General features: G+C 33.2%; 1 protein-coding gene, 1 long non-coding RNA gene and 1 pseudogene across 7 annotated transcripts in view; 1 reads left to right on the forward strand and 2 right to left on the reverse strand.

The window, feature by feature from the left end:
• Positions 1-1,052: 1,052 nt before the first annotated feature.
• Positions 1,053-4,403, reverse strand: LOC122319136 (annotated as a pseudogene).
• Positions 4,404-4,405: 2 nt separating this feature from the next.
• Positions 4,406-5,640, forward strand: LOC122319138. The gene is made up of 2 exons (XR_006245008.1): positions 4,406-4,453; positions 5,423-5,640. It is a non-coding gene; the product is annotated as an uncharacterized LOC122319138 (long non-coding RNA).
• A 3,246-nt stretch (positions 5,641-8,886) lies between these two features.
• Positions 8,887-13,120, reverse strand: part of LOC122319131 — a 210,960-nt gene continuing 206,726 nt past the window's right edge. For all 6 annotated transcript variants that reach the window (XM_043137050.1, XM_043137055.1, XM_043137051.1 and 3 more), the window contains 4 exons: positions 12,346-12,831; positions 10,779-11,342; positions 9,740-10,543; positions 8,887-9,256 (listed from right to left, as the gene is read on the reverse strand). In XM_043137050.1, the coding sequence (XP_042992984.1) occupies positions 9,182-9,256; positions 9,740-10,543; positions 10,779-11,342; positions 12,346-12,831 (1,929 nt within the window). In that variant the 3' untranslated portion in view covers positions 8,887-9,181. The remainder of the gene's footprint in view (positions 9,257-9,739; positions 10,544-10,778; positions 11,343-12,345; positions 12,832-13,120) is intronic.

Here is a 13,120-nt window from a genome sequence, read left to right on the forward strand (position 1 = left end):
AAACTGTCACTGCTTGGTTTGCTAAAGCATCCATGTCATCGTTTAGGGGTCAGCTTTTGGGTATTATCCCTATTATTGTCACTTGGAGGTTATGGATCCGTCGGTGTCGTGCTCGTATGGAGGGAAAATGGGAGTCGGTAGAGGACATATGGAGGAGCATTAAATTCTGGATTGCTAAAATAAGTGCAAAGCTAAAGGTTTTAAAACCACTATCTCGATGTGAGAACATTTTATTGGCTGATTTGTGTATTCCTTACAGGTGGAAGAAGTGTAGATCTTCTAGAATTGTCTGCTGGGTTTGGCCAAAGGAAAGTTGGGTAAAATTAAACATTGATGGGAGTAGCCGTGAGAACTTGAGAAAGGCTGGTGCTGGTGGTCTTATTCGCGATTCTAGAGGTAATCTGATCCTAGCTTTCTCTTATCCTCTTGAGTAAGGTACTAATAACTATGCTGAGTTCATGTCTTTGTTGCACGGAGTTAAACATGTACAGAGTATGGGATTCAGAAATGTAGAAATAGAGATGGACTCTATGGTTGTTGTAAACTGGATTTTGACCTCCAATTGCCCCATTTGGTATTTAGAAGATTATTGGATTGAGCTTATGGATTTGCTAGGAAACATAAATTTCTCCATTCGACATGTTTATAGGCAAGGCAATAGCCCTGCTGATTTCTTGGCCAAGTTAGCATCTGAGGATTGTGCTGCTATTTGGGAGTCCTTGGTTATGGTCCCTCCTCTTTTACGAGGTATGATAAGGACTGATAAACTGGCACTTCCGTATATTAGAATTTGAGTCATAGGGCTGGTTTTTTGGTTCTGTTGTTTTGTTTTAGCAGGGGCTGTTTGTTGGTTTTGGTTTTTGGTTTTTTGACACTTGGTTTTGGGTTAGTTTTTAGAGTTTTATCTTTGTAAACCCCCAAGTGTTTTTCTTGTTCCACGGTATTCCTCCGCCAAAAGTGAGGGTTTATTAATAAACTTGGGACAGGGCTACTATGTGTGTGGCTACTGGCTCTTAGATAAAAAAAAAATGAATGAGGAGACATTTGGGTGGTGCATGCATGGCTGCAATTGGAGCCTAGATTTGAAGATCAAAGTTTTTGAAATTAAAAAAAAAAAAAAAAAACAATCAAGAAAATAAGGAAAAAAATGCTAGTAAGCCAACCAGCAGCCAACTATAAGAGAGTGGCTTGAAAAAAGGGCCAAAATCAATACCATACGGGCAGCATGCATGTGGTAATTGTTACATGTGCTGCAAATGGCTTTTGACAACCACGCATAGGCGGAAGACTTCTTTTGGATGGTGGAAGAGGTCGATGAAGAACTGACGCTTCCATTGGTGGTGTGCAAGTGAGATTGTGGAATGGATGAAATACATTGTATCTAGCCTTTAATGGCTCACGCGAATTAAAAATAAAAACTTAGAGCAAAAGAAGAGACAAGCGTTAGAGGAAGAGGGAAGGACTCTCGGTGTGAGTTTCTTTCCGAGGGGAGACAGGGATGTTGAACAATCTCATATAACCTCCTATTTCATTCTTGGCATTAAAACTATAACTCCTTGCCCACACCCATGAAGGAAAAAGGAAACAGTACCTACTTTCAGGTAGGTCAATCTATCGGTGGGATATACTTCGAAAAACCTTGGCAGTTTCTGTTGATCAATGGTATATATCATACCTTATTTGACCCTATCCAACCTTTGTGTGTGTCGACCTTTTGTGGAGTTGGTACATATACTCAACTACTATACGCTTGGGTTTCATGGAGAGGGTGTGGCTTGATATCTCTACACCGCATGTATGTCAAAAATTGTCTTGTAGCTCTTCCAAAAGGGCCTGGACCACAGAAATATGCCCACCTACACATGGCACACAACGACTATATTATAGTTGAAGTTAAATGATGGGGGTTGAAGCAAAAACAAAACAGCTGCAACAAGATAAAAGTAAAACGAAACTGTTCATGCCATTTGATACAAAAGTCAGTAGGCCCAAACAGATGATACAAACGTCAACGGAAAAATGAAGTTGAACTGACTTTTGGGTTGTAAATGAAGGAGCCAAGCTGTTTGGTGTTGGTCAACCTTGGTCGGTCAATGTTTAATCCATAAAGAGTTAAAAATAAACATGCAAAATGAAGGACCAAGACAGTGGTGCATGGCAACAGCAGTTCTTGTGTCAGACACAATTTCAGTGTTCAAACCCACCCTTTAATCCTTTCTTCACTCCAATGAATAATTATCTAACTAGGCATTGTAATCAATGATGTGGTTTTGTTGTTTTCTCTCTCCCCACAAAAAAGCTCTTAATTGTCTCTAAAAAACTCTCCCTCCCAATCTCACGCTGCGAGGAACGAAGTATGTCCCAACTTCTCCCTACCCTTTCCCTCATTCCTTCCTCCCTCAATCTTCTCTCCAATCTAGATCTTCTCATTCTATTTCCCCAATTTTTAAAAAACTTTCCCCTCATTTTCTTCCTTCTTTTGTCTCTATTTTGTTAGGTCTTGGGGGTTAGTTCTACCACTGTCCGACCGTTTCCAACCACCACAAGCCCACCATTTGATCACCCATAGCCACCGCACTCAGGTACCAAACAACCACACATATTGCCACTCGCCAACAACGACAAGCATCGGTGGCACTCGCCAGCCCTCGCTTGCTCTCTTTTCGGCAGTTAACTCTTCTTTACTTGCACCTCAAGTCCCTAAAGTGTTTTCCAGTCATTTAATTTCGTTTTCACCTCCATTTTCTGCACCCTGGCAACATTTTGCTGGAAATGTAAACTCTCAATTTGTTTTTGTCAATCCACTTATGACCTCCACATGCCTTATCTTTGATTTGGCTATTGGCTGATCTACCATCCACCACCACAAGATCAATATTCTGATTGGTGCATGAGGCCCATGTGTCACCTTCGTCAACAGTTTCCTTCCTTTTTTGGGAAACAAACTCTCTTCTTATTTGCTAGAAGCAAACATTTGTTCTTGCTTATTATTCTGAGAATAGGGAAGATGTGAGCATGGGGACTCTCCCAACACTCCTGCATCATTACCACCATGGCTCTCAGTCACAAGACCACAAGCTCTTAGGAACAACCTTTTATGACAGTTCCCTCAATTTGGCAAAGAAACATGCATCTGGACCAAATTTTAGCTCCATATGTGCACGTGCCATTATGTACTTACCATGAACATCTCGCATTGGAACAAACTGTACAATGTCACATGTAGCAACACAATCTGTAGAGCTCTCTAATCGTTGTCCTTTATCAGCATCAAGGACCTGTTACAAAAACTTAAGTTAGATGACAGATTAACACGAGCGTAAGTTCAAGTTCTTGGAAAACAATGTCATACCTCAATTTGTCCAAAATCTGCACCTCCCACTCCCACTACAAGAATTGATAGTGGAAGATCAGATGCCTTCACCAAAGCGTCTTTCGTTTCTTGCAGGTCTGTAAGGACTCCATCGTAGAAAATGTGACAATTTATTTGATTACCAAATGAAGGACTGAAGGTGGAAAGAGACAACAAATGAAGTTAATTATTCTATTTACCGTAATAATGAGCAAGACAAAGTACTTTTTGCTGTTGTATGAAACGGATTGGCTTGCAATTTGAGCAGCTGTTTTAATCACTTGGCCAAACAACGTTAGTCCTGCCAGATTAACATTATGTAGAGCACTTGCATAAGCAGACATGATGCCTTCAACTCCTTCGACCTATTGAAAATTAGAAGCTCAATGCGTTGCTTGAGGAGTAGGAACATGTAGTTTTCATTAGGATGATACTAATGCTATGCAACAATCACAAATCACTTGATTTCAATGTGAGTCTTATAACGGTAGGTATTATTTTCATTATGTTAACAATTGTACAAGGAAGAAAAAAAGCATCGTACGTAGAGTGTAACATATAGCATTATGAAGAGTATTGAGTGATAACTCGATCAATCCATTTGATTTTTGTCGTTTTCATTTACTTAAAAAAATTTTTGAAGGACCATAAAGACTTTCTAAAATGATTGTATATATATAACAGTTTTGCATGTGTCATGGTTATCAACTAATGCTTTTACCAACTTCTTACTTAATTGGCTGACCATGACACTATTCATAACCAGAAGTGGTAGAGGAAGAAAAAAATCAAACAAAGCAAAAAAGATAAATATTAAATTTGTTAAGAACAGACAATGATGAGATACACAGGTTTAAACAAAAAAAAAAAGGGATTAACTACAGTATTGCAAGAGGGCAAACAAGATGGCGATAGTTCTGTGGAAACGCCAGTAGATGCAAACCAAAATGTTGCAATGTTGCATCAGAGACGAAGAAACAATAATTATAAAATGGGCGCCTCTTACCTCAAAGCTTCCTGCACTTCCATTCAGGTTGAAGCAATGTGAGATGGTTCCATCAAAAGCACTGCAGTTGTTTCTGCTTCAGGGTCATCTGAAAGGTTTTAGCTTCTTTATTTTATTTATGATGGGGATAAACGAAAAATGGTTAATTTGACAACCAATCTCTTCAAAGGGATTTATGATTATGATTTAAGAAAAAACAAACAATGGTTTTAGCATATTTTGTTGGCGATAAGCAAAGAGCCTTAATTTGGGAAACAACTATTTCTGTATCTTGGCACACATGCAGTCTATTGTTGAAATGCACATGCATTATGCTTAGATACACTTTAATACTTGTCATCATATATTTTTCTTCAAATATGCAGTTAGGGAGCATTGGAAATGGAATTGAATTTTAACATTCTGAAGAAACTTTAAATTGCTGCATCTTTTCTTTTACATTTTAACATTCTGCATTTTCATTTCTGTGGATCATCAGTGGCCACTTGGGATGGGTGAGATCTATTGCATTTGATCCAAGTAATGTCTAGCATCACGTTAGAATTTCTTGTCTAGTCAAAAATGTCTTGTTTATCCCAATTATCCTGATTAGATGGTTCAACATTACTTGATGTAAACTTGGAAATGGTTAGGTAACTATTATCTTTAGAAACTGCTCTGTAGCAATTAAACTAAAAAACTGCTCTATTCCAAAGCTCAGTTATTGCGAGGTGGCTAAGGAGATTGAGTGTCTCTTATTTCCAAATTGACTTTGGTCATGCAATCTCTTCTGTGATTTGAAAACCAAAGATTATGATTATGCAACTACCCTAATGCCATTCACTTGTGACATTTCTTTGTAAGGAACAACAACTGAGTGTTTTCGTTGTTATTTTTGCCCAACCAGATATGGGATGTGGGAAGTGGAAGGCTAAAACTCACACTAACAGGACACATTGAACAAATACGAGCTCAGCTCCTAACAAATTATTGATGTTATAGAAACTTTAGTGCCCAATTATGGTATGGTTAATGGCTATATTATTGGGCACAAGATGGGTAAAAAAGTGTGTTTTCTTTTGCAGGCCTTGCTGTCAGTAGCAAGCATACTTACATGTTTTCTGCTGGTGATGACAAACTAGTTAAATGTGAGGACCTTGAGCAGAACAAGTTTAGAACCTCCATGAAATAAAAAACTTCAAAAACTCCAGTGACACGATTTTCTACTGTAATGGGATCCTTATGGCTACTCAGTCTTATATACCTATCTAATCCAAACAATATTTCCATGATTTTCTTTATTTATCATAATGGTTGTGCATTAGTTATTCATATTATATCTTATTTATATATCATTAATGTTTTTAATTGTTTTAATATATCAATGGAATTCTTTTCTTATAGTAAAAAGCAGATCATGAGTGTGTTCCAAAATGGTATTGAGGCATTCTGGCTTTTGTTTATAGGTAACAATTAGTGGAGCCATACTATATGTTTCTGCTCACTTAGCATGTAATTTGTCACATAGAGGTAGTGTGAAGCAGCCCAGGTTTGTCACATAGAGGTAGTGTGAACTGACGTGGTATTCATCTCCTCTCTCTTTGCTCTCTTTCTCTTTTTTAATGTTTATATTTTCCAGTCATCTCCTGTAAAACAATAAAATCGTTTGAAAATATATTCAATTAAATGTTATATAACTCACACTTTAGCTAAATTTGCTAGAGGTTCCTACATGTATTCAGTCTTTGTTATAGAGCTTCCATCAATACAATTTATACTCTGATGAAAAGAAAAAACAGACTGTGTCGAACTTACCAAACAAGAATTTCTTGAAGCAGAATAAAATATAATTGAAATTATTGCTTGAACACTCTTCTTTTCAACTTCTAGAAGATAAGAGTTTATCCATGACTTGAACACTTTAGATGTCTCAATGATATAAGTGTCTCAATGTCTCTAGCATGACTTGAACACTTATATTTTGGTAAATTTGCTAGAGATATTTAGCTCATACTTTAGCTATCCATGACTTGAACACTTATCATTGAGACATTGCTTGAACACTCTTCTCTTCAAAAGACCAAAACTACTTCCTTCCTCTATTAAGCCTCTGCAGGTGGTAATTATTTCTTTCCCAGGACTTCCTTTTATTGCTTGTCCGCAACTAAAGTACGGAATAAAATGGTTATTGTTGTTTATTTCTATTGTGTCATAGTCATTTGCTTCTCTTTTCTTTCTTCTCAGTAAATATAAGTGTTTATGATGCAGCTGTATTTGGTTAACGTGGTTTTTACTTGTTTGTTATGAGTTGATAACTCAATTTACTTGAACTTTAAGTTTTACATAACTCATTTCCATCGTAAAAGAAAAATTGTAAGTATATTATTATCAGTATTCTATTCACAAAATTATAAATATTTTAAAATGGAGAAAGGGAAAACTAATCAATTAATTTTTCAAAAAGAAGAAAAGACACCATGGATATAGAGGATGCCAATGTATTCAATTCATATATGATATAATCTTAATTAACACTTCTTGTCATTTCCTTCTCTTTTCTTTCTTCTTAGTAAATATAAGTGTTTTTGAAAAATTAATCGATTAATTTTCCCTTTCTCCATGTTAAAATATTTATATTTTGTGAATAGAATTATTTATATTTTGTGAATAGAATACTAATAGTAATATACTTACAATTTTTCTTTTACGATGGAAAGGAGATACGTAAAACTTAAAATTCAAGTAAATTTTTTTAAATATTTTTATTAGTAACACACTTCTTTATTTATATTTTTTGAACAATGCTAGATATAGTTATAGGACGTATAAGGCTCGTGGACTTTTTTTTTTTTAAATAAAAAAATTGAAATTCACCATAAAAGGTTGATTTTTTTTTTTTTTTTAAATCTAAATTATAAATTTCTCCAATTTTTTTTCAAAGAAGTACGTAGGGTCTATATATTTTAAGATTGTAGAAATTATTTCTATTTTTTATTTAGAAAAGATACAAGGAAAATTATAACATGCCTTCTTACTTAGCTTTCAAATATTGTCTATTAATCTAACCGAAAACCAACTAACAGTATTTTCAAATCAGAATTTTTTTAAATTATAAGTTCAATTAGGACAATGAATTTGAAGATGGTTAAAGGTTCAAAAAAGCGTATCATATGAATTGATTGGGATAATAATAATAATAAAAAATCTTGATACAATGTACCATTTAAAATTCTATCATTGTTTGATGAAATAGTTCATATTACACAATATCGGTATTCATATCCCAAAGGAAAATACAAACCTTCTAAACAAGTTTATATATCGAACATGCAGCATAAGGACGACCAAAAAGTCATATTTCAAATTTACATGTTTAGGTAATGAGATAAGATGAAAATTTTGTGAATCGTAATGAAATAATTCATAAAAAAAATATTAGTAAAATAGTTTAAGTTAAAATATTATATTAAATTTTGAAAAATGAGAGAGAAAAGGTTGAATAAAAATATAATAATGTTAAAAAATTGTTTTGATATGATTTTTTTATATTATTTTTATTTTGAAATTTGAACCAATTGTATGATTTTTTTTGTTTGTTTGGAAGTTTAAGAAAATTATAATTATTAGATAATAATTAAATAAAAATATTGAAAATTTTAAATTAAAAAGTATTTTGTATTTCAGTAATATTTAGAAAATAAATAATAGGAAGTTTTGAGGTACAATATATCTCATTTTCCAAACATGACTTTAAGTAGTTCGTAAAAGATATAGACTTATCCTGTACCAACCAAAATGGTGAAAAGCACAACACTAATATAAAAAGTGATAATCAAAAGGCAGAGATCAAATGGTCAAATTATTATAATTGATAGGGATAATAATAACAAAAAAAAAAAAATCTTGATACATTGTACCATTTGATATTCTATCATTGTTAGATGAAATAGTTCATATTACACAATATCGATATCCATATCCCAAAGGAAAATACATACCTTCTAAACAAGTTTATATATTGAACATGCAGCATGAGGACGACCAAAAGTCATACTTCAAATTTACATGTTTAGGTAATGAGATGATATAAAAATTTTGTAAATAATAATAAAATAGTTCATTAATAGTAGTAAAATAGTTTGAGTTAAGATACTTTATTAAATTTTGAAAAATGAGAGAGAAAAAGTTGAATAAAAATATTATAATGTTAAAAAATTGTTTTGATATTATTTTTGTTTTGAAATTTGAACCAATTGTATTATTTTTTGTGTTTGTTTGGAAGTTTAAGAAAATTATAATAATTAGATAATAATAAAATAAAAATATTGAAAATTTTAAATTAAAAAATATTTTGTATTTCAGTAATATTTGGAAAGTAAATTATAGGAAGTTTCGAGATACAATTTATCTCATTTCCCAAACATGACCTTAAGTAGTTTGTAAAAAAAAGACTTATCTTGTACAAACCAAAATGGTGAAAAACACAGTACTATTATAAAAACTTTTTCACAGTACTATTATAAAAACTATTATCAAAAGGCAGAGATCATATGGTCGAATTATAATCAAAAGATTATAATTCAAGTTTATTTGTTGGCAACACCAGAGTTGTTAACTACAGTACTTCATGAGGAGTTATATCAAATCAATACATTGTCAAACTTTTTTTATTTGGCATTCTCTCGTACATATAAGAGACATTTAAAAATAAAGAAGACATAATAAAACAAGCAAACCATAATTAAACATTAATGGGAATGAAGGGTCCTCTGCCCTGACTGACTTCATCAAAAGAAAGAAATATCACCATTGGATCCACAAATTCTGAATGGAAAAGCTACATTCTAGCCTTCTTCAGAATTCTCAGAATGATCTTCATCTTCTGAAGGATGATTTTCATCTTCTTCAGAATTCTCAACCTTCCCATTGACAGAAAACAACATATTTATAAAGATAAAAGTTTCAAATATCAAATTATCATAAACGAAGCTTTTCATAAAAATAAAGAAAAAAAATCAAAGAAATATCAAAGCCATCCCGTTCACTAGGCTTTCCCCACCTTTTTTTAAAAATAAATAAATAAAATAAAAGCTCTGTTTTCTCTATGTTTAATATTACCTATAACGAATGAGATATTAGTGTGATTTATGAATGTTAAACCACCAATTTTACTTGTTTCAAAAATTTAACCTAATGGAAAAATATATATACTTAATTATCTATTTCAATAAGCATTAAGTGTGCTAAAAACACCAAAGTTTAGATCGAATGCTAATATATTTAAACTCCATAGAGTGTTAAGTTGGAGAATATATAATTGATTGCTTTTACTTAACGGATCATTATTGCATTCAAAGATTAAAAAAAAAAATCATGATTTTGTAAGTTGGGAATATACTTACCCTTTCTCTGAATAAGCATTGAGTATCATATTGATTTGACTCCCAAAGACAACGTGTAGTGGTATTAAGGTCATCCTCCCAATGCACATTCCGCTTCGAATTCCAACGGTGACGATCATCCCATACTGCTGTTAGCTCTGGTGTACTTAAGACTCCGTGACAAAAAGTCTTCATCTCAGGACAACATCTCACAATTACTTCTATCAAAGATGGGAACCCAAAGGAATAAGGTCTAGAGCAAAAGTGTGTGAGGTTTGGTAAGCCATCAAGTTCTAAGCATACTAAATTTTTGAAAGTAATCTCCACATTTGCCTCACCATCTTCCATTGCTACAATTTCAGTAATCCTTTTGCAATCAGTTACAGTCATTCTACTGAGTTGCACCAGAGTTTTGGCAGTTGAGGATGTTAATAAATTGATCAATCCGTGACAATCTGATATTGCCAATTCTCTCAAATTGTGAAGAGATACCGATGATGGCACTATGTTTTTCAATTTGCCACATCCTGACAGGCTAAGAAATTGCAGATTATGAGAAAGTGGGCATGGTTGGGTACCGTCTTCTTTCCACAAATGTATAAGCATAGGTAGATGATTGAGCGATAGTCGTCTTAATCGTATTTCTCGATCAACAAGTTCATGAGAGAATATTTCCTCCCAGCCACTACTCCGCACTTTAAGTTCCAACAGAGTTGGCAGCCTTATTATAGGAAAAGATGGACCTGCAGGAAAATCTGAAAATCTGCTAGGACATATTGTTCTACTGAAGCGCAATGACAAAATCTCCAAGTTGGGGAACGTAGCCTGTAAAGGAATCAAAACGAACATTAAACAAATTAATGAGATAAAGATGAGTTGGTATTCGATCTTCTTCAATTCCTTCATGATGATGTATAGGTTAACTAATTGATAGGGTTTATGTTGCAAGGGCTATATACGAAGGGAATTAAATACAAGATTGCATGAACTTATTGCAAGGGAAAAATTCTCTGTATATGAAAATTAAACATTTAGTAGTTGATAGGATGAGATTGTTAACCTCGTCAAACTCGAAAATGGGTTGTTGAACGCAAGTCTGGAGTTGGTTCTCTTGACTACTACTGCTTCTCGGAAATTTTGAAGCCCAAATCATGTTGATCACTCGTCCAAATCCCCCCAGTTCTAATTGTTTCAATGAAGGACATTCCAAATTAGTATGCACCCCTTCTAAAATCCACTTGAGTTTTGGCAATCCAACAAGTGACATTTCAGTTAGTGTGGGGAACTCAATATGTCTGGTTGTTTCTTCTTCTCTTGCTATACTTTCTTCCAATCCGAAACTTGGAGCTATTAAAACTTGTGATTCTTTACCACTTTGCCCCTCCATATTTCTAAATATAGTTTCTAATGAATCACAGTCCTTTATATGTAGACTAGTCAGACTTTGTATCAATGTTCTTGTTGTATGCAAATTAGATTGAAAGACGTGCAACAGCTTGTCACAATCTGAAATTCTCAATTCTTGAATATTGGGAAAAGAACTCGCGGTCACTTGATCCTGCCATATAATTTCCAACTTATCCAAGCTCCAAATGTACAACTTCTTCAAGCTCGGAAACGAGAGCTATAAAATAAATTAGAACAGGAACAGTGGTTAACACATACCCCATCCAACATAACAGAAACTATAAGAAATATATTTCAGCTCGAGTGGAATTAAATATATTTGATGTATTTGTAAAAGTGAGCATCGATATGTCCGCATGCAGTTTGATCATACTAATAATACATCATCTAATTTAATGAAAGAAATATCATATTGTAATAAACAAATATAATAAGATAAAAACAATTTCCAGTCTTAAAAATGAGGTTTCATATGTTTTGTTTGTTGGTAATACTTCAACACCTTTATTTCATGTTTCCAGCAACGAGACTCGATCTAATTCGTGGGTTTAAAACTTTTAAAATTGAGACCTAAACAGAAACTTTTTCTTATAAAAATATGAATTTAAGTTATTTCAAATTTTAATTAATGCATTAAAAAATCATATAAGTAATTTATTCTGTACAGATTATAATTTTGTTTATAAATCCGTTGTAATACTTAAAATTCTTTCTGTTTTCATTATTTAATTATTTCTTTATCAACCTGATATATAGAATAATGAGATTTGAGTATTTTTTTTAATAATGATTAATACTGTAATTAAATCTATATTTTCGAAAGACTAATTAATTAATTTTATCAACTTTATAAGGAGAGAGATCAAAATGATTTCACAATACAACCTCAATAGTTAGTTAAGACATGATATCCGGTATTGATCCAACGTCATGACAGAACCAGCTATAACCAAATAAGGAATAACGTACTGATCTTTTGGTTTATATATGTGGCTTTACATTTAAAGTTATATATTGTGGAACAACTAACTAAACATTATTCTTTAGTAATCAAATTTGAGTATTCTTTCATAATGATTAATATTGTAATTAAATTTAAAGTTCGCAAACATCAATTAATTAAATTTATCAACTTAAGGAGGGATCAAAATGATTTTATAATATTGGGATGTAAATGTGAAAATCTTAAGAGAGCCAATTAATTTAGTTTCTTTAATTACCTCATCCACCAAGAAAAGGGGCTGCTTAATGGACATCTCTGACTGCCTCTCTTTAATGGTTTCTTCAAAGCTCACAACTCCTGAAGCAAAAATCTCAACTTCCTCGCATCCTTCAATTTTCATCAGTTTCAGCATCGGCCATTTTGAAACATGCACTCTTTTGCAAAACCACTTGAGTCTCTTCAAATTTCTAAGCTCTAAAGTACTTACTCGAGGGAACACCAATGTCCTTTCTACCGCTTCTCCTCCTCCTCCTTCAACTGCAACAATTTCCTCCACCCCACAATCCTCAATCACAATTTTCTTCAATTGCTCGAGACATCTAAGAACCCAGGCTGGAAATAAACTTGTCAGGCTCTCGCATTTCCCAACGTATATATCTTGTAAAGCTTGAAACCTGAACATTGTCTGGGGCTCTTTACTCCAAACGTGCTTTATTTTGGGCAGACCTTCCAGATACAACTCTCTCACACTAGGGAAGCAAAGCTGCAGGATTTTAAATTCTCATATTAGTTAATGACTTTTGTTGCAGAGTGACAATCCTTCTTACAGTTGCCTCTTTGTTTTTAGTACTTTGTTTTATTAATAAAAGTGATATCTATTACCTATATAATTTTTTAAGCATCTTCCTCGTATTATAGTGAGCCAACTCATCACTTTATTTTATTAACATATTGATACCCTTCACGTACACATATTTATAAAATTTAGGGGCAGGGGATGCCAATTGGTTTGCAAGCCACTAGCATTGGGAATGTTTATGATTTATAGTACG

The sequence above is a fragment of the Carya illinoinensis genome, chromosome 8, assembly GCF_018687715.1.
Source record: "Carya illinoinensis cultivar Pawnee chromosome 8, C.illinoinensisPawnee_v1, whole genome shotgun sequence".
In the NCBI taxonomy this organism is placed as follows: Eukaryota; Viridiplantae; Streptophyta; class Magnoliopsida; order Fagales; family Juglandaceae; genus Carya; species Carya illinoinensis.